The following is a 21,210-nucleotide window of genomic DNA, read 5'->3' on the forward strand; positions in this document are numbered from 1 at the left end:
TTGTGTTTGAAATGAGGGCAAATGCGAAGCAGTCGAATGAGGAGGCTGATAAGAATAGTGGGTGGCGTTGGAAAATGGAAATAAATGGGAAGTTCCCCAACAAAAAAAAACTTTATTTTAAGCTGGAAAACTTTTTGGAAAATAACCAGACTGAGACAATTCGCTTATTAGCAAAGGCAATTTAGTATAATGAAGAAAGTAGATGATGAAAATAAAGGAAATGTTCCATAAAGAAACTTGTAAACGATTCTGAAATATGTAAAATATTATTTATAATTTATTTTTATTTTTTCTGTTAATATAATAATATTTAATGTAATATAGTTTAAGTTTTTAGTTACAAATCTTTGAAGTTTTCCATTTCACATACAAAATGAACGGTTGTTTTTGCTTTAGGAAACTATTATTATAATTTGAACATTTTTTCCCGTTTTTGAACGGAACAAAATAATGAAAATGACAACAAATTTAAACCGTTTTTAATGGGAAATTAACAGCATTAAATGGTTTTTAATTAAATCAGTTCAGCCCCCTTAAAACAGTTTTTGTGCCAAATTCATGGCAAATGCCAAATCATATAGTTATTTTAATACGGGGCAATTATCAAAGAAATCAAAATTGTAGGAACAAAAAATAAATTTATACAAAATATTTGTACTTTTGTATGCTCATAGACTAGCATTTGTTGGCGTAAGTTCACTCTGAGGAATGTACACTGTATTTAAAATTAATTTACAAAACACGTGCCATCTGGCGGCGGTACGCGTAAGCTACAATTTACATAAATCTGACATCGAATTTCTACACATTGATGAAGGCGACACCTATCTGCAAATGGGCTGACAGTAGCTAGATGGCGCGAACGAAATTCGACAGAGTCACCTTTAATCCGCTAGGTGTCGCTCTAGAAAAATGTAGAATGCTACATATTGGTCATGTAGATTTAGAATATATTCTGATTAATGATAAAAAGAAAGAAAAGTATCTTCACAAATGTAAGCAAAAAGATTATAATTTTAATAGGAAACTCGTTGACTAAACCACTTCCTATGCCGCAAAATATTTGATAAGTGGGCCGTCCTTATGCGACACTTTTGGTTTCAATCTACCCCAAGAGTTTATAGAGACTTCCACAATTGCCGCTAATTGCCGACGGCTAAGAGAGCGTAAAATTAATTAAATTTACTTGGATTTTTGCACCTCAACTTGCGCACGCCCATTAATTAGTGGCCAACGGTAATTTCGAGCCACGGTTCAAACTTGAGCGTTAAGTTGCTGCGGCTGCTTGAGCAATTCAGTTTGCTCGGCTGCATTTTGTCAACCTGATTGGCCAGAAGTTGCCGTCATTAGGAAGCGTTTAGCGCTCTTGACTTTTGCCAGCCAGCCATTTCCGCCCACACGCTATGTGGATAACAAGTATAATGGCCCAGACTCTGCAATTAATTAAATGAAATTAAAACTGTTTGCAATTCAATTAAATTACCATGAAACTTGGTTGTACTTGAATAGTGTATATGAAAACATTTTATTCGGTTTTTATGATTTTCTTTGATTTTAAATTCGAAATGCTCATCCCCCCTTAAAAAAATACTTCGTTTGCTGCTGATGACAATGCGTCTTTTATTTTTTGATTTTTGATTTTTTCTGGTTTCTGATGTATATATTTTGTGTGTATTTTGCTGTGTTTTGTGTGTGTCTAGTGTAGAATTTAAATACATTTAAATTTAATTTTAAATTTATGCTATGCACTTCGATCTGCGTTTAAAACATAAAAAATTGCACCGCTCGTTGTTGTTTCAATTTGTTGAAATTTTCTCCTTCCCCAAGTTGTTTCCCCAAGTGATTTTGCCTCTCTGAACTGATTTTCATATCCTATCTCTCGGTCACCTCTTCACTCTGCCGCTTGCTCTATTTTAACAAAGCTTAACTTTAGTTTACAACTGGAGACTTAAATGTAAATGTTGGCTACGTTTAACTTTAATCTCGCATTTTCGGTTATATTCGTGTTACCCTTTTCGTTATATCCTTTTGGGGACTTTTCCACTCGCTTCGCGTTGGAAATTCTGATGAAGTGGTGAGGCTCACAAATCGGCTGAAGTTGCACCCATAATAAACTGAATATCTGATGTTCTTTTACAGAGAAAGGTTAAACACTTTCGGGAAAATGCATGATACTTCTGCCCGATTCGGATAAACCTGATCAGAATTGCGAACGGAAAAGGAGTGATCCCCTTTCCTGCTCCTAGGTCATGGACAAGTTCAACTCCTCGCTGCCATTGGAAGATGGTGGTCAGAAGATCACCGTTAGCGGTCGCCGAAAGTCCGCGGCGGTGGCGCCACCACCCCCACCGCCCGCCGAGCCCCCGGCAGCGCCAACGGCCCCACCACCCACTGCACCACCCGCTGCCGCTGCCGATGCCAACTGACCGCCATATTGCTGGGCATATTGGGCATAGTCCAGACCCACACCCACATCGCTGGGCGAGTGCAGATGCGGCTTGGACTCCACCGCCTCCAATTGGGGCGTGGCATCGCGGTCATCCAGTCCGCTGCTGCTGTTGTTGTTGTGCGAGCTGGCACTGCCGCCCCCGCCACTGCCCCCGCCCCCGCTGAGCAGCAGCTGTTGCTGCTGTTGCTGCTGCTGTTGCTGCTGCTGCTGCTGCTGCTGTTGCTGCTGGTGGTGGGCTGCTGCATGCTGCTGCGCACCATAAATCTTGGATATGTCGAAGGCATAGTTGGCCGCCCGATCCTGGTACATCTTGGAGTCGAAATACGCCTTGGTCAGCACACTGGGGTCCAAGTAGGCGCTGTAGGCACTCGCCTGCGAGGAGTTGCTCAGATACGAGCTGCGCTCCAGGGCGAACTTGTCCATCTGGCCGGAGAGGGTGGCCTGTGAAAGAGGGTAAAAGGATACTTAGTTTGATTGTGAACTTTCAGGTATCAAAGCAGATATCAAATATCAAAGTAGAATCCATCGCTAAATATTTGTATTTTAACTTCACCTTAAGCTCTTGAACCATCGTTATCAGAGCGAAACGAAACCTTTCAATGTAACCTAGCAAAAAACCTTTAAGCCTTATAAATCAATAACAGATAACCGGGTAATTTCTATTGAGCAACATCTAAGGGTGCCATGGAAACCATGACCTCCGCCGCTGGGATCCTCGAGCGATCCCACTTAATTTGAGCGAATTCAACCGCAGAAGCCTGGTGTGCTTAACCTTCTGATTAGTGCAAATTGCTTAACACTTTTGCGGCTTTATTTGACCAACTAATTGTGGCTAAGGCGGAAAACAACCCCAGCTGCGCCTCCCCCGTACTGCCAGCCCAAACGGTCTCAATTTAATTTTATTTGATTTGCAATACGTTTTTCATTGCTACACCAGTTGCCAGTTCTCCTCGTTGAATGGGAATGAAAATGTGAATGTGAATGTGAGTGTGAGTGTGAGTGTTAACGGGTACTAAGCACATCAGAGGGTTGTTTTGCTTCATTTCCGTTTTGTTTTGAGTGGTTGCTTCTGGCCGAGGGGTTGTGCACTGCGCTCCCCTTTTTTTCAGCCGAAGCAAACACTTGGCTCTGGGCTATAATTATGTTGTTAACACATCATCATCATCACCATCCTCCTCGTCATCCTCGCTGGCCTCCCCAATCCTGGCTTCCCTGTTTGTTGGCTTGTCTCTGGTGCCGGGAGCGTTTTGGATTACAATTTGATTTGATTTGCACCCAATCGGGAATTAGTGTGGATTCGTAAATATTTTGATCCATCGCATTACCGAGTGGATATTCTGTTTGTCTTGTTGGGCGAAGGCTCCGGTTACTTATCCGGGTGCCAGTTAATTGGTTTAAAACCCCTTGTTGGCCGAGTGGGTTACGCAACGTGGTTCTTTCGGGCAGGTGGGCCAGGATGACAGCTTGGTGTTTAGTTAGGAATTCTGCAGCAGCTGTGTCAACAAGGGGTTTTTTAAGTGGATTTTCAACGATCAATTAAAGACTACCTGTTCAAAATATCAATTAAACCAAAAGAAGAACATAACCACCAAACATATTCGTTTTAAAGGTCTAGACTGATTAAAAAATGTTTCGTTTTACAAGCAAATTTATTTACAATATTAACATAGAGCTATTAATCGAAGAGCCCAATGATGAAAGCTAAAAGCCGATGGAAGAGTTCCCATACGAACATAACCAGGAATGCTGTCAGCAATTTGCCATGTCAGAGGTTTGAGACCCGCCCACTATGCAATTTTCCTTCGGACACCAATGCTCCTTCATTCCATCACTCAAAATCGAGATTTGTTTGGCTTAAACTTAGTCTATTATTATGGCGGAGGAACGATGTGTGTTATTATCCAGCAAATGGTAGTGCCAGACCTTCAACACCCGCACCGCATCTGCAACGCCACATCAATCACGGAGAGAAATAGGCATCGCCCCGAGAATTACGTGCCCCTGAACAGAATGGACAATGGTCGCTAGCCGAGAGTCATGGCTTTTAATGGGCTTTGTTAATCAATTGAAGTTGGGCATGGGTAGCTGGCCACCTGATGGAGGCACAAAGGGCCGAACTTTGGCTACAGCTCAACCATTCTCGGGATTCCTTGCAGCTTTCCTTGGGGCAGCTGTTCCACTTTTGAGGACATTTCGATTCACGATCACACATCCCACCTGTCCGAGTTTGTTTGTTTCTGAGGGCACGCCTGCCCTTGTTTATCAACTCGATCTGGCCGAAAAGGGGAACCCCCACTCCCTGGAACCGCTAAACATGTAATGACAACTGGCCGGCCAAATCCTTTGGCATGACGTGTCAGAAAACTCAATTGGGCCAGGATCTACCGCTTTCTCGCCTGCCTAGTCACAGATACACCGAGGAAAATAAGGAATGGCTTTCTACATCATTTTGGGTCCTTGCTAAACTAATGTAAGTACATAGTTACTCATATCTTCTATATCTAGTTTTTAATAGTACCCATAACAAAGAGTTTCCAAACGAAAATAATGATTGGATCTATACTACATTTGTAGAACTTGTTTGCTAAATAGTAAAAAATTTATCAAACGTTACAAATAATGTAGGAAGAATAGAACAAATTTTATAGGAAAACTAGCGCTCTTCAACTTAACCACTTTATAGTTTAAGATGGTTGTGTTATCCAGTCTAGTTTCTAGTATTTTCTAGTAGTATCTAGTTTCTCTCGGTGCATCGGACGGCGTGTTTTCCGCCTTTTAAAGTGGGAGTCTTCCGTAGGAGTTTGTAATTATGTTATTAAGGCAACCGTGCCGCAGTAACCTCCGCCCATGTGCACACACTATATATATGTCTGTAATTGGTCTCCGCTACCGTTCAGCCGTTTTGATGGACACGGTGGCACTTGAGGCCCGTGGAGGAGGGGTCGAAAGGTGGAAAGGTGGAAAGGGCAGCGGGACTCACCTGCGTCGTGGTTGGCGTCGATGTCTGGCCGAGATGGCTGCCCAGGTGATAGGCAGCCGCTGTGGGACCGGGCGCAAAGTAACCGGGCGTAATGCCTGCAAGTGAAGCGAACAACATCGCAGATGAATTCAGTTCTCAGTGGGGTTAGGGATGGGAAGGGGTTAAGAAAAAAGGGCTTTATCAATTATCACCGTGATGCAAGCACAGTGGCACAAACAATTCTAAAAGGTGTTAGGTATGTCACTACACAGATCACCTTATATTTATAATATTTAAGTTATACATTTTAAAGGAATACATCGCTAGCTCAGAAACTTAGTATCTTAGTTGAGAAAAAGTTATAGCTTTTTATATTATATGTTTTCATAGTATTTGCTCTTGCAACTTTGTTGCTTATAATAATTTCCAAATATTCGGATTAAATTAACCAATAAAGTGTGATCTCGAACCACTGTGCATCTTGACTTGGACTAAAAATGCAGCTTCGTTTCGGCTCAGTTTGAGGTTGCCTTGGTGTGTGTTTAAAATAATTGCCACTCGAAATATTTGCGTTCTTTGTCCGGTCAACTCTTTCATTTCGTTTAAATAATCATTTTTCTTTCGGGGTCGCCATAGCCGTTTAATTGGGCGCTGAATCAGCTATTTCACTTGGAAATGAGTGTGTCAGATCCATAGAGAGAGAGAGTATCTACGTATCTGGTAGATGCCTGGAAGCCATTATCAATTGCCCTAAACGGTAGTCGTCCATCTGCTCTTCTGGCCTTTTGTGGCCAAGTTGATAATTACAGGCGCCGCTTATTGAAAGTCTTCAGCATTTATTTCATTGATGGCGCTATGGATTTGATTGAGAGTCCAACCGAATTGGGATCTTCCACCGAGCAATTAAATTCGCTTAGACAACAAAGTTTCCATCAACCGCATGAAGAACACAATGTATTTATCTGAAAGATTTCTTTCTTTTCAACTCTTTGGCGATTTCAAGTAGCGACGGTTTTGGATGCCATCATCATTGTTATTATTATAATAGCGGATTAGGTTGTTGATCCATTGTTGTCGATCTTTTTGTAATGACCGGTTGCAGTAAACAAACGGAAGCTCTGTTGTTTGAAATTTGGTAGAAGAGGTTTTAAGTGGACTGTGCTCCATCTTACAAGAATAATTGTCTTAAAAAGTGTAAGACATCTCAAGCAGAGCTAAAAATTGAGTTACATGTATTTTTGTATACAAGTATAAGTATACAGATTTTATGAATTCTTCACACAAGTTCTTGAGATATTCTTATGTTTGAGTAATTCTACAGTTGACTGCACTTTTTGCTTTCCGAATTCCCTCCCTCACACAAAGTGCACTGATGGGGAAGCCACGAGCCAACTAAATAGACTAATTCGCTTTATTTATTACGCATTTCCCAGCATTTTTATTATCATTTCCGCTGGGCATAAATCATCCAACTCCGTGAAGGGAGAGGAGAAGGACTCGGGACCAACTTAAACCGAGAAAACTTGCGTTAAATTGAGGGCCCAGGCTCATGACCGGGATAACAACCTAACAACCGCTCGGGGTGAAAGACAAAAAACGTGACAAATGCTAATTTAAAACCTCCAACCGGCGGCCAAAACTACACACAACCCACCCACTTCCACTCCCCGTTTCATGACCATAGAAAATCATGAATGGAAACTTATGCTCCTGCTCATGGCTCATGTCACATGGCTCTTCCCTGTCTGTCTGTCTGTCTGTCTGGATTTCCTTTTCCCCGATCCTCTCCAGTCACTCGAATGAGTTGCTAAGCCAGGATGATGACTTCACAGTTTGTCAGCCAGATGGGTGGTGGTGCCATATTGCGGTTATAAAGGATTGGGGATAGTTTTCATACCCCCAAATCCTATTTATTTCGTGTCAAATTTGCATTTGTCTTGTGCTTCTGCCGCTGCTTTGCATATTACTCACTTATTATTATGCTTAGCGCTTTGCTTTATGGACTTTCGGAGTTCTTAATGTGGTAGTTTCTGACATAATTCGCGGGTTTCTTCAACTATGAAAACAGTTTTCATAAAGCGATGTGCGGGTTTTGGGGGAAAAGTGAATTTCGTTTGATTGGAGCGGATTTTAATGAATAATTTTAGTGTGCGGAACTCACCCGCCCTTAACGCCTCCACGGGCACAGATGGATATGGCATTGGATAGGGATAGCCATCGCGTCTCAGGGCTTTTGGCTTTCGGCGCGGTCTGTACTTGTAGTCCGGATGCTCCTTCATGTGCATGGCCCTATCGAAAAGGAATCCTTAAGTTAGTAATCCTGAGGTGTAGTTCAGATAAAGCTCACCTCAATCGCTTGGCCTCATCGATGAACGGACGTTTCTCCTCCTCGGTGAGCAACTTCCACTCGGCACCTGGAAAGCGAAATAATTCTCGTTAATCCATTAGATACATTTGCTCTCGAAGCTCTTGTCGAAAATCTGGCTACAACAATTGGAGTGCGCTCTCGAAAGCTGTCGCACATAAACATAATGTCGGGTCGGGGTCACCATCCGATCCCCCAAAAACTTGTCTTGTCTGTGCTCGAAGGATAACAGCAAACAATGTCGCTGTCAGTGGTTGTCTGTTGTCTCACTCGGCAGTCCACTATCCGTCTCTTTCTGGCCCGCCATTGTTCGGGGTTCCCCTTTTCGATCCAGACGAGTTCTGTGCTAACCCCAGCAGGTGGTTTCGGGTTCTAATTTCGGGTAGGGGTCGCAGGGGAAACACAGGAACGTTCTTGAGGGCGTTGGCCAGGATGTGTACAGGGTACTCCCACACAGATACACGTGCCACACAGATACTTTGAGTGTGCGGTGGTACACAAGCAAGGACACATACTATAAGGACACATCCTATAAGGAGACATCCTATAAGTGGCACATGGGGTTGCTGTCGGGAAAGCAGGTCTTCCATTCTGGCTCTGGTTCGACCATTGTGTGTTTGGAAATTGCAAATGTTTTTAAGTTAATGTAAAACGTTATAATGACATGTGTCATATGACGTCTGATGAGGGGACATGGTGTCAAGGAGAGAATGAGTCGATGAGCTCTGCAGTACTGGAGTTTTCACAATAACAAGGACCTTCTAACCAGTTAAACAGTTGGGGAGTTTAAAGATGATACTGGATTTGGTTGGCTGAGCAGCTCAACAATTTCTACAGATTGTCTGGGAAGTAATGTTGTGAACTAGCACTTACTAATTAATGATTCAATTTAGTCATAAATGCCACTACCTAAATTTTATTTTATAACAATTTTAATTAATTTGGCATCTTCTTTAAAAAATGTTTGTAATACATGGAAGTTACATTTCCAAACCTCTAATTTTTCGCCCAACAGAGTACCAAGCAAACGATTGTAATTCCGTAATCAGCTAAGAAAACCGAAGAAAATATTGACATATTGTTAGTAAATTAGTTGATGAATTGCTCGGGAATCGCTTGGTGTGTGTGGGGGCAAGTCGCTAATTAGTTATAACGTGTAATTTTAGTGGCTTGTCATGCGGACACAAAGCCAGAATAATGTCACATACACACTTGGCCACAAAGCCAGTCACTAACACACCGGAGGCATTGTTATGACAGACAACGATGACAGGGCCAACTGGAAGTCTCTTCTTGGTCGAGGAGGAAACGAAACGAGTGTCAGAGCCAGACTTGTACTGAGGCCCACACAGGCAACGAAAACTATAACAATAAGGCCAATACAAAGGCTGAAAGGCCTCCCGAAACTCCATACTCCAACTCCCCAACCCACTTGCACCCACTCATAATGGTAAAATACTAATTTATAGATACATTGACAGTGCCAAGGGCCCAACTGGCCATCAAATGAGCAACTCTCCTTCTGGGGACGACACCTTCGAGAGAATGGATTGCTTGGGGGCTGTGGATGTGGAAGTGGATGTGCATGTGGGAGGAGAGGCGGTGCAAAGGCGCCCTGGACATAATAATAAACAAGACCAGCAGCCGGTGGACATAGATGGGGGCATACTTGTAGATACAAGTTGAGCAGTTGAATAAACTAGACCCACAAAAGGATGACAATGACAATGTCTATGTTTGCCCAATGTCTATGATGTTGGCGCCCCTTGGCCAAACAGAGCACTCCAGTACTTCAGCACTTCACTGCACTGCCAGGCAGTCCGAGAATTTTCTCCTCAGCCGTCTGGTTGACCAGCTTAATAATTGATACGAAAAACAAGCCAGCACTTGGCAGTTGCGAGATATTTCCGAGACTCTTTCTGTTACAATTAACAAGTTTTTCCGGCCTGGAAACGTTGCACGTTTCGTTCGCCTAACCCACAGAGCAAATATTTGACCATCACCAGTTGCAGTTTCCAGTTTTTGTGGGTTCTACTTTTCTTTTTCTTTTTTTTGGGTCTGCAGTTACACTTTCCACTCACCCGGACAATCGGGCTACTTATGGGATTACTTAGCTTCTCTTCTGCTGGTGGCTTTGCTTTGGGGGCCCCACTCATAACGCGACCACAGATTAACTTGTTTGCCCAGCAATTTATTGGCCTTAGGTGGAGCGTTGGGAGTTTTCTCCATTTTCCTTGCCACTCGAAATCTGGCTTATTTGCTCGTTCTTTGTTGCGGGAATCGTGAGAATAAGTCCCAAGTTCTGGCTGGACTAGTGGGTTGGGAAACAAACTCCCACACTGAGACTTAGACAATGTTTTGTTTCACAAGGATTAGATCTGCAGATCGAAGTAAGGTACTAGGTTAATTAGTAATTACGCGGTGTCTACTAGCGTCACTCAGTATACCTTTATTTTTGTTCATTTAAACAAACATGATTGTATCTATATCTTCTTGTAATACCAGTTTCGATCATAAGAAAGCATGTGAAAACTTTAAATAAAAGTGTCGCTATCACTTGCCCAATTTTGTAGCATACTTAAGAGGTGTTGTACATATAAAGTGATCTTCATCTTCATAGGTCCACTCTGCTTAAAAGGTGATCAAGCCAGTGCCAAGCAATTTACCCTAGCACTTAAATGATATACCCCTTATCTAATGAGTAAGAGGGTGCAGCAGAGCTTTGTTTACGATTTCTTAAAATCCCCGTCAATTTTTCGTTTCCACCCATTAAACAAATGTCTCCCACCTGTCAGTTGCCACTGGCAGGCAGCCTCGCAACCTTCACGCCCACCCAACGTAAACGCCTCCTCGAAAGCATTCCAATTGCAAACTAATCAATTGTTTGCATTTTATTAAGCAACAAAAGGTGATCGAGGGGGTGGGAAAAGGCTTGAGTTCGACCTTTTGTGATTGTTTGCATTTTTCCTGCGCCTGTTCCTGCTCCTTGGGCCTTTTGTTCCGCCGGGTCTGACGGCTCATTCAGCCAACTCTCCTCGGCTTTGTTTGGCATTATTAAATATTCCCGCCGGAGAGGCAGGAGCTTTGATTAAAAATAAAGAACATTGTCGAATCGACAGGTTTTTCAATTATTTGCGAAAATACAAAACGCGGTTGGAAAGACTTTTCCACGAAAGGCATGAGCAGTGTTGTTGTTGCTGCTGTCGCCTTTTGTTTGTGCCACCGCTCTGGTTGTTGGTAATTCAAATTTCCAGACAGTAATTAATGACAGTTACAATTTCAATTAAGCCCGCGCGCAGCACTGAATTGTTTTCTATAACATTCACTTTTATTCCATTTCATTTTATTTTATTCTATTTTATTTTACCCACTCATATATACAATTTTATCCAGCCTTTTGTGGACTTTTTTTTGTGGTCTTTTTTTCGTTTGTTTGGCGTATAAAATAAATAGCAACGCCAGCGGCGACGGCGTCTGAAGCTGAAGAGCCACTCCACTGTAGCCGGTGTATGGGGCCCTCTCGCTCGCACACGCACGCCCCGTCCCTTTCTGTCGCACTCGGAGCATCTGCATCGCACTGTGGTGAAAAAGTAGCTTTCGCGCCGCCATTTTTTGTGGCGCCTTTGTTTATGCCACAGTTATGTTTCCTCCGCTTCCTCGGCCATCATCTTGTGGCTTTTTGTGCTTTTTCTGTTTGGCAATTCCTCATAATGAGCGTGGCCTTTGTCGTCGTTGTTGTTGTTGTTGAATTATTCATTTAATTGAATGTTGGCTTAACTTTTTCAAGTGCAAAAAACTTTGACATTTTGTGTAAATGTGGCAAATGCTCGCTTCTGCTTTCCTTTTTATGGCCCCCTCTTATTTTTCTCTCATTGTTTATTTAAATAAATCGTTTTTGTTCGGTTGTTGTGGTGTAATGAAACATTTGAAAATTGTCCTCCAGATTATAAATGACATAGATCAAGTGACAAGTGCAGTGAAAGCTGTCATAATTATAATGTGACGTACTATAATGTTCGTATAATCATTCGTTTAAGAAACCTGTCATAAATATTTGAAGAATTAAATAGGCTTATTCATATCGCAATAAAATATGCGAAAAATAACTTATATTTCGATTATTTCAACTATTACATTTTATTTTAAAATGTTTTTCCCATCTTGGCTTAGCCTGCCAAACACACAATTTCCTTTACAAGTTAAAGGAAAATAATACTTCTTGAAAGACAACCCCGAAATGGTTAAATACATAGCATGTAAAGGACAATCCCTGGTCTCGCGGTCTCTTACTTTCTACCAACCAGGTGGCTGGCAGTTCAGTGTTGGCCCACTCTGTCCCAGTTCCACCTTTGCCACAAAAGAATTTTCCGAGCTCCTGCCCCAACATCACCACCACCCCCTCGATATTCCGCCCGCTCTAAACAAACTTAACAAAGACTGCAACTGACAGCAAATATTACTGAAAGCGAGAGGACGAGCGAGAGGAGCTGTCAATTCGCATAATGGATTTGCCAAAAAGCGGACTAAAAAGGAAAATGTGAAAGGCGAACAAAAGCTTTCAGCTCGACAATACCAACAACAACGGCGCTGGAAAAAATCGAAAGAAAATAATTCGAAATTCAAGTTTGCTTCTAAATTGTATTTAAGTTTGCTGGCTCCCATCGATATGTTTACTTGAACTCTTGCCATTGGAAGAGAACGCCAAATGGATGTACAATACTGGTTGGCTTATAAGGAGAACGGGGTCCTCAAGGGAGTTGGGCGAAAAACTCCGCCCAGGAGCTGAAAAACCCCTTTTTCGTTGTTCGCATCCTTCAGATGCAGTGAGTTTGCCTGTTGTTGCTCTTTGGTTCGCTCAACTGGATGGCAAGTGAGTCGCATTTAATTTGCCTTTGTTTCCACGCCAACAATGGCTAAATAAAAATGCAAGAAAAAGTCATTTAACGAGTGCTTGGCTGGGGGAGTTCTGGATGGATTACTTACCCAGGGGGAAACCCTGGTGAGTTTTATTAAAAAATTGCACGAAACGCCGGCAAAATCCTCAAAGTTCAGATCGATGCTGGCCAAGATGAGTTTGTCTTTCTCTTTCGAATCGGTTTTTAAATTTGATTTTTTTTTTGTTATCACTGTTATGACAGCAGCTACTGATTAGTCCAGTTCCCCAATCTATAAAATAGGACTGTCATCCAATATGCATGAGCTGATCGAAAAAGGTAGTCCTAAGAACTGGCATTGTTATGCTAAAGAACTTGGCTGTCAGCTGCCACGTGTCGAGTGTTTGCAGCTTGGATTGAAATTGAATTTACCACGCTGAATGCAGAGAGAAAAGGTTTCAGGACGCACTGTATCGATTAAAGCACAAAATTATATGTTGTGAGGCTTGGTGGCTAACACTATTTAATATAATGCAAATTTTCATAGTAAATTTAATCCATGCTTTTTCAAAACTTCAATAATTATTAGGAAAATAAGTGTGCAATAGGTAGTAAGGCTTTTTAGATAACTATGCCTTTATATGGCATTTTTCAAGATAATATTTTCAGTATTATCGACTTTTTTCTCAGTGTGCAGCTCGAAAACTGCACGCCCAAAAGATGCGAGTTCCAAAGAGCCGATAAGACCTGCGTGGGATTATCTGGCGACGCTGTGAGCCCTCCCAAAAATAAACTACTTAACTTTGCAACTAGTTAGGCGGGTGAGAGACAAAGCCGGCCGTGATTTGCCGAATCAAACTTAACATAATCGGGTGGGTGGTGGCTGGTGCTCTGTGGGCAAGGTCGTGGCCAAGATGGAACCCCTTCTTCGAGCGTAATCAACGGCTTCCTGCGCTGCTCTTCCTGCTCATTGTTTGACAGCCGCCTGTCACTTTTGACAGTTTCGTTGAGTGGCGGCGGGTGTTTTTGGTTTGTCATTGCCATTGTACAGTTGGTATTACGTTGATTAGTTTAACTTGCATAAGCGTAAGACAGAGATGGCGCTGCAGATAGGGAGGAGCGAGTGGGTGCGAGAGATTGGCAGGTCGTGTGCCGCATTTTAATTTCGTTTTGTATTGGCCCATCGCTTTGTCCGCAGATTATACACATTTCGAAAGAAACGTTGCCACCAGATAACCGAGGCTTTCGTGGCTTACGTTACACAAAACACACAAAAAGAGAGGCTCAAGTGAGCTTGGCTGGGATTTAAGTAGTTTGTTTGTTCTGGAAATAACAGCTTGAAGGGGCAATTGTGGCACTCATGGTGGCTAAGTGTTGGAATAGTGTTGAAGGTTCAAGCCAGCAATCCACAAGCCCAAGAAGTGAATACCACATGTTATAAAGTCTTAGTGAAGAACTGAATGGTGGCAGTGGCAACTTTAAAGTAATGTAATATATTTTAACTATCCTTGTGCACTCACCCAGCCTTTTGGAAATCTCGGAATTGTGCATCTTAGGATTATCCTGAGCTATCTTGCGCCGCTGCAGCCTGGACCAGACCATGAAAGCGTTCATTGGACGTTTTATGTGCTCCTCGTTTTGGCGCTTTGTTGTGTTCTGGATCATCAGGCTGAAGAAGACATCGCTGCGAAATAATAGGTAAGTAAAGTTAGGATACTTTAAATAATATCGTAAGTCAAAAACAAAGAGAGAGTACGAAAGTCCCCACAAGCTTACATACAAAATTCGTCAATTTTGTAAGCATCCCAAAAAAATCAAATAGATCCCACCATATAACTAAAATTTAAATTAAAATTTAAAATGTATATTTATTTCATTAGGAATAACTCACCTCGCGCTGCTTCCGCTGTTCATGAGGCTGCCCATGTTCTGGTGCAGATTGCTGATGGGCGATGCCTGCGAATTGTGGTGCAGGTGGGCGGCTGCTGCGGCGGCCATCACGCTGCTGGAGGCTGGAGCACTGTGGTGGCTGTTGGCTGCACCGCCGGGCACTGAGCCCGCACCACTGGCCGAACCACCGCCCAGCTGGGAGCTGCCGTTGCTGTGCGGCTGGTGGCTCAGCGCCTGCGACTGGCTGTGGTGCGAGGAGGCCGAGGAGGAGGAGACCGGCGGCTGGCTGTGCTGCTGCTGCTGCTGACCCGCCGGGTGGTGCTGATGCAGCTGCGAGTGGTGGTGCGCCAGGTGGAGCGCCGAGTGGGGATGCAGGCCCAGGCCGGTGGAGCCGTTCGGGGATCCGTTGCTGCTGTTGCTGCTGCACGGGTGGTGCTGGTGCTGCTGCTGATGCTGCGGCGACTGGTGGGGATGGTGGTGCTGGTGGTTCAGCGACAATTGCTGACCGTGCAGGTGGTGCGAGTGGCCGAGACCCTGGTCGGATTGTTGCTGCTGCTGCTGCTGTTGCTGATGCACCGCCGCCGCCAGTTGACCAAGGTGGTGCGTTCCGCCGCCGGAACCCAGGTGAGTTTGCAGGGGATGAGCTAGCGATAGGCCGGTGAGCGACAGGTGCGTGGACAGACGTTCCATCATATCGCAGATGGAGTGGGGCTTCCTTGGCGCCTCAATCTGTGGCCCTCAAGCCGGCGGGCGGACTGGGTGGTGCTGGAACTATTGGTGCTGGAACTGGTGGTGGTGAGAAGTTGTTGATGCGTTGTGCTGGAAGGAAGTGATCAACTGCATATTAGTAATATATTATATAAAATATTTAATTCTATGTTTTTTAAGTCTAAATTTTTCGCTAACTTCCTCTTTAGAAGCTTTATGTACATTATTTAAACGTTATTTTCTTCACTACCTTACAAATTGAATTGTGTTTGCCCAATTAATTCACGTGTCCTCATACCACCCGAAAAATCCTTTTATGTGCAAGCTTTTCTGCGTAAGCTAATGGCTTGGAACTCTATCTAGCCAAAAAATGGGCAGCAAAACTTCTCGAGATGAGACCACCGTCCAATCCATGCAAATATCCACTGCAGATGACACATTTGCCCAGGATAATGCCAGCCAAATAGCAGGCCAAATATGTGCATGTAGGATGTGGGATGAGGACTCGCACTCAGTGGAGGCACACATATGTTCCTGGCACACCCGCACTCGATTGTCCTCGAGATCCTGATGAGAAGGATGAGGAAATCCGAGCCCGAATGCGAATCCGACAGGGACCATTAAGCAAATTGAAAGCGTTTAGCCGGACGCTGGCTTCTTGACCCTTTTCCCCTTTTCCCCGCTTCCCGGTCCCCGCTGCCGTGCCGTATTTAACACGTTTTGCGAGCCAATGGAGCTGGGGCATCAAGTGGACCACGTAAATCCCGCTTATAATGCACGCACATGTGGGATCGAAAGGACCCAGAAAGAGAAGCCTATCAACCGACACATGACCAGCCCATTCCAGCGTGTCCAAAACAAGCGGCTTGGGTGCAAATAGAGTACACAAAAATGTAAAATGGGAAAGAAATGGGTTTCAAGTGCCCCGTCGCATAATGGAAAGGATGGACGACGACGTCGTCATCGTCGTCGTAGTCGTCTCATTTGTTGTTGTGTTATTGTGCATCCCGGTCGGTTTTAAGGGTTGACATTTGGCCCAAACAATGGGCGCAGAAAAGGAGTGAGTCCAATTCCGGTCGAGTTGAGGTGGCAACCGCCAGCGCGGCTCGCAAGTGGGTTTTTTGGCCCACAAGTCCACGACTCCACTCGGCATTGTTTTTTTTTTTTTTTTTGTTTTTGTCCCCGAAGAATGGGCCCCAGACGACATACTTTTAAGAGCTCAAATCAATTAGTTAATTGATTAACAATGCCCCAATGAGCATTGAGGGGTCAAATGGCGGTGGGTAGGGAAACGCCTGGCGAACGCAAACAGGAATAAATAATAATATAATTACTTTTGGTTGCCCAGTCAGCTAATTAGAGTGGATTGTACTTGCACCTATTAAAATTCATGTAAAAACCTATCTGGTAAATTTATTTCAATGCTAAAGTTTCCCATTACTTTTGAATCATAATCATTGATAACCATTCCAATTGGGATAAAAATTTAGGCGTTCGTCTTAAGATATAAACAAAGTGGTTCATGTTTTCAGTTGGGATTATTCAAATATTTTGCATCACTAAATAGACATGCTAAAGGTAAATTTACCCTAAGTAACAATGCCGTTGACACAGTTCTTGTTAAACTCACCTGTTTTATAAATAGAAACGCTTCTTGAAATAATTACCAAAAATGTATTAAAGAACCATACATTCAGCAGTCATTGTTTATTTAAGGAGGTAAGTACGTTTCTATATGTACATATATATTAAAATAAAAATGTATATGTATAATTGGAAGGCGTGTACGAGGCAATTGTTTCATTGAAGCGAATGCCCTTTTTAAATTATTAGGAAGTTGGAATCTTTTTAAAAGTAAAAGCATAGCATAAATAAAAATACAGGAAAGTTGGTTGAACTTATAAATCAGAAACTATCCATTGTGCCACAATAATTTTTAAATACCTTTGGCTATATGAAGGGGCCAACTGTGGTCCGAAACCATTTATCTTTATCTGTCCATTTCGACTGTTTTCTCCCTGCTGCCATATTCCGCAGTCTCGCCTCTTTTTGGCCCTGTTCATTGGCATTTCTGGCCATGCAACGCAACGTGGTCAATAACTTGCGTTGGGCTATGCGATGCGACATCTGTACTGCTTCCGGGCATTACCACTTGGTGTTAAAGTAAAAATTGCCAAGCATGCGTATTAAGCATGAAATTTATTTTAAAAGAAAAAGTGGGGCCTGGGAAGGTGGAGCGGTTGGCGAAGGGACACGCATATTTGTAATCCTTATGGAGTGCAAACAAATTTCTGTGTTGTCAAGTTGCCCTCCATATTTTTGCTCAGCCTTTTTACGTTGTGAATTGGCTGAATGCACGGCGATAAATGATCTGAGTATGTGCATTTATAGCCAATGGTAAATGTAATATTTTATATTTAAAATAAACCCAAAACATATAGCAGTAGATCTAGCAGCAATTGGATATTTGTGTGAACTTAAATTTGAATATTTTAGTTTTTAGGCATGACACTTTTAGTGAACTAATTGAATTGGCTATGAGACTGTGAATGACCATGAGCAATTGGCACTTCTACCGATGTGGTGCAGTGTGGCAGTTGCAGTATCGGTTGCACCACAGGGCCACCATCCGATTCGACGGTTGCACCACCAGCTGTGCACAAATTGCACTCCAGATATTTTTATTTGCTGTGAATATGCCAGCTCCTCCTTTTGATCCGCTGCACCGCCATGCAGACCAAAATGTATCTGCGATGTTTATTTGTAACGGAAATGTAACCGTTAAGCTGAAGAGCGTGGGTCTTCTCAGGGTGTTAATCTAGTAGCCTTAATAGATAACCCACCAGAGGCACCTTATATCCGAGACTCTTTCACATGCAAATCCGTTTGGAACTTCGTATCGCAGTAGGAGTAAAATTAACCCGCTGGCCACTTGAGTTTCGGGGGCCATATAGTTGGCCTTGTTGTTGCTGCTCCTCGTTCATTTGTTCATCCGTTTGTTGGGGTGTCAAACAAGAATTATGATCGGCTTAGCCACATGCTGAGCCCGAGATCTCTCCCCCAGCCAGACTCTTCTGCTCATTCTTCTGCTTCGCAGAGGAGTCTCGCAGTCTGCAGTCTGCAGTCTACAGTCTGCGGTCTTCCACCTCGTCTTCAACACAGGTAGAGCTTTAAGTGTCTCCACTTTGTGTTGAAATGTATCGCGGATACGCACCGGGTTTTCGGTCCCAGCGGAACAGCAGACCAGCAGACCAGCAGACCAGCAGAACGGCAGAACCTCCATTCAAAAGTGTCGTCTTGGCCGCCCGCTGGGATCGGATCTTCTCAGGGCCCTAAGCCGCTGGGCCCCCTAATGTTTGTAATTAAGAACTTTCACACTCGCAACAATCGCCTCGTAAACGTAGCAGTGTCTCGATAACCACATACCCTGCGCCCCCCGGGTTTAGTGTCAAGTTGGTGCCAAGGGCAATCGAAAAGAAAAAGAAGCGATACAAAGTCCGCTAAACATATGTGCGCTGATACAACCGCGTATTAATTAGAAATTCTTGCAAACTCTTCTTCGGATTAGGTCTGTTTTTTGAGCAAATTTATAAAGCAAACAGAATGGACAAAAGAATGGCGAAAAATATATATTCGATTGACATCTGGTGCGCAAAAATTTTCAGAAAAATGTGTTTGCACAATTGTGTTTTTTGTTTGCTGGTCCAAAGTCGATTTCTATATGATGGGGGCCCGTCACATCAAATTCAATTGTCACATATTTTGTGTAAATATTATTAAGCACACGTTGTTTTCCCCTATTTCTTCTACTAATACTACTATTTGCTCTAATTGCGTCATTCCAAATTCTCGGACACTTTTTGACTCTTTTTCTGCTGCGGCTTTTCACATTCCTTGAGTCGTCGGTTTTCATTTATAGTTGGAAATTAAGTTAACCAAACAACTTTGAATGCTCCTCGGAGAAAGAAAACGAGCTTGCTTTAATTCAAGTGGAAGATCGAAAGCAAAAGTAAACACACCTCGAGTGGGGCATAAAGATTCCGACAATGATTTCGCAGAAAATGAAAAGAGGAAAATCCTGAAATTATCCAAACAATAAAATCTGTTGATTCCCCTTGTATCTGACGCACTCAGACTCATTATGCGGAGCTCTCTCCGTGTTTACCTAATTGATGGTCAAGAAAAGTTGTTCAAATTTAAAGAAATTGTTAAAGGGTTGAAGGGATTTTTAATTGATTTTTACCTGGTTTTTGACTTGAAGTACTTTTAATTAACATGGAAAACAGTCTAATGTTCAACTGATGTTCAATTCTACGGATTCGGACTCTATCTACACACATATGTATATGATAATTTGTGACTAAAAAACTAAACATTTCTCTTTTCGAAATAAAAGTAGCTATGTTATAAAACTAATGTATGAAGTACTCTATAAAGATTTTGGTTTACATAAAGTTAGGTGTTATCTTACCTCGAAAAGTTCTGCATTTCCTTTGAATTTCCCGATTTCCGGCGTTTGGAATCAAATATTCGATGGCAGCATATATGCGGAATATACTACCGAATTATGTGGATAATATATGTTTATGGTTTGTTTTTGTCGCTTATGATTTCCACTTTCCGAACTGCCATAAAATGTTGAATTTGTTGACTTTTATGATCTTGAGCTGTTTCGTAACCGAATCTGTTTGACGAACACTTTTCTATGGATATCACTAGTTTATGTTGACGTGTGTTGTTGCTTTCCATTCATTGATAAGATACTTATAGTGCATCCAATGCTTTGATGCTACAAAGAATGGAGCTTGTTTGATTTGAAGTATGCAAGAGAAATAAGTAGCTTAGGATTTCAAAACTTTATGGCGCAATCGTTGCCAGATTTGTTTGTGTTTTAAAAACGCTTTGCTTTGCCTTATTGGATTTGTATTTTGTTTGATTTCTATGAGCACTTAACGAGCGTTGAAAGTTGATATCATATGAGCACTGTTTTGGGAATTGGTTTGTGTTTTATTATTTAGTTAAATGGGGAAGAAAAGTTTGATTTGTTTTTCACTTATACTTTGTGATATTTACCGAGAAAAGTTTGTTTATGTTTTTTATATGTTCCTTTGTATATTTCTTTGCGAATATCGGTTATTTGTTGCCGTTTCTTGTGAGGGGGCTAAAACCGTCGCTGTTGGCTGATCGGCTCTTCTTGGCCAAGTTGGCTGTTGCTGCATCTAAGCGCGCTTTGGCGGCTATTCAACGGATCCGTTCCGACGCGTAACTAAAAACTTGGCGCGCGCTCTCTTCAAAAACACACGAGCCAAAAAACGAGTCTTTTAGTCGCCGAATGGGGCGGGGGGCGTGGCAGGTGGGGCGGCAAGACAGCTGCTATGTAACAGTATCGCTCCACACAAGCACACGCACACATACACACATACTCACACACATGTGCCAGGAAATCCTCTCTGCAAAAGCTTGTGTTCTCTCTCGCTCTGGATTAATACTTTTTCCGAGAGCTTTCTTTCTTATTGGTTTGTTATATGTTTTTTATAAGCCTGCTTATAAAGAAACTACATCCACAACAAATTCGAAAATGAGAGCAAAAGTATCGTTGTATTGGTGAGAGAGCGGCACAACGACCAGGTGACATTTTCGTGAAGGAAAAAAAAATCGAAGAACTGCGACGTCAGGAAAAAAACACACAACACAGCAGAGCAACAGAGACAAAAAAAGTCAGACAGAAAGGGATGGAGAATGCAGAGGCAGGGCGGTCAACAAGGGCAGGTGTTGCGTGGGTGTGCGAGCGAGACAAACGGAGTAGCTACTTGGCCACCATAGCCATTTCACTCTAAGCAACGAGTCCCATGATGGGCGTTTCCAATTGGAATGCTTCTGGTTGGGGAAGGTTTCGTGTTACATGAAATGCCAAGTGGAAAATGGGGGTAAAGTTGGGGTCTACGACGGTCTCTTTACTGGGAAG

At 42.8% G+C, this 21,210-nt stretch overlaps 1 protein-coding gene across 1 annotated transcript; it reads right to left on the reverse strand.

The window, feature by feature from the left end:
* Window positions 1–1,644: 1,644 nt before the first annotated feature.
* On the reverse strand, window positions 1,645–20,548 carry LOC6545699 (transcription factor sem-2). Its single transcript, XM_001972676.3, has 7 exons — window positions 19,717–20,548; window positions 14,539–15,356; window positions 14,168–14,331; window positions 7,756–7,822; window positions 7,570–7,697; window positions 5,430–5,524; window positions 1,645–2,890 (listed from the first exon to the last, which is right to left on the reverse strand). The coding sequence occupies exons 2-7, from the start codon at window positions 15,228–15,230 to the stop codon at window positions 2,291–2,293; spliced, it is 1,746 nt and encodes a 581-aa protein (XP_001972712.1). The 5' UTR covers window positions 15,231–15,356; window positions 19,717–20,548; the 3' UTR covers window positions 1,645–2,290.
* Window positions 20,549–21,210: the final 662 nt, after the last annotated feature.

This window comes from Drosophila erecta, unplaced genomic scaffold (assembly GCF_003286155.1).
Source record: "Drosophila erecta strain 14021-0224.00,06,07 unplaced genomic scaffold, DereRS2 tig00000021-arrow-pilon, whole genome shotgun sequence".
Lineage (NCBI taxonomy): Eukaryota > Metazoa > Arthropoda > Insecta > Diptera > Drosophilidae > Drosophila > Drosophila erecta.

Excerpts from the sequence above, each read along its gene's own strand:
- LOC6545699 (XM_001972676.3), bottom strand. The coding sequence starts at position 15,230 with ATGATGGAACGTCTGTCCACGCACCTGTCGCTCACCGGCCTATCGCTA. Across the intron at positions 5,525-7,569 it reads CGTGGAGGCGTTAAGGGCGG|GCATTACGCCCGGTTACTTT; the intron begins GTGAGTTCCGCA and ends CTTCACTTGCAG. Across the intron at positions 2,891-5,429 it reads CGACGCCAACCACGACGCAG|GCCACCCTCTCCGGCCAGAT; the intron begins GTGAGTCCCGCT and ends CCTCTTTCACAG.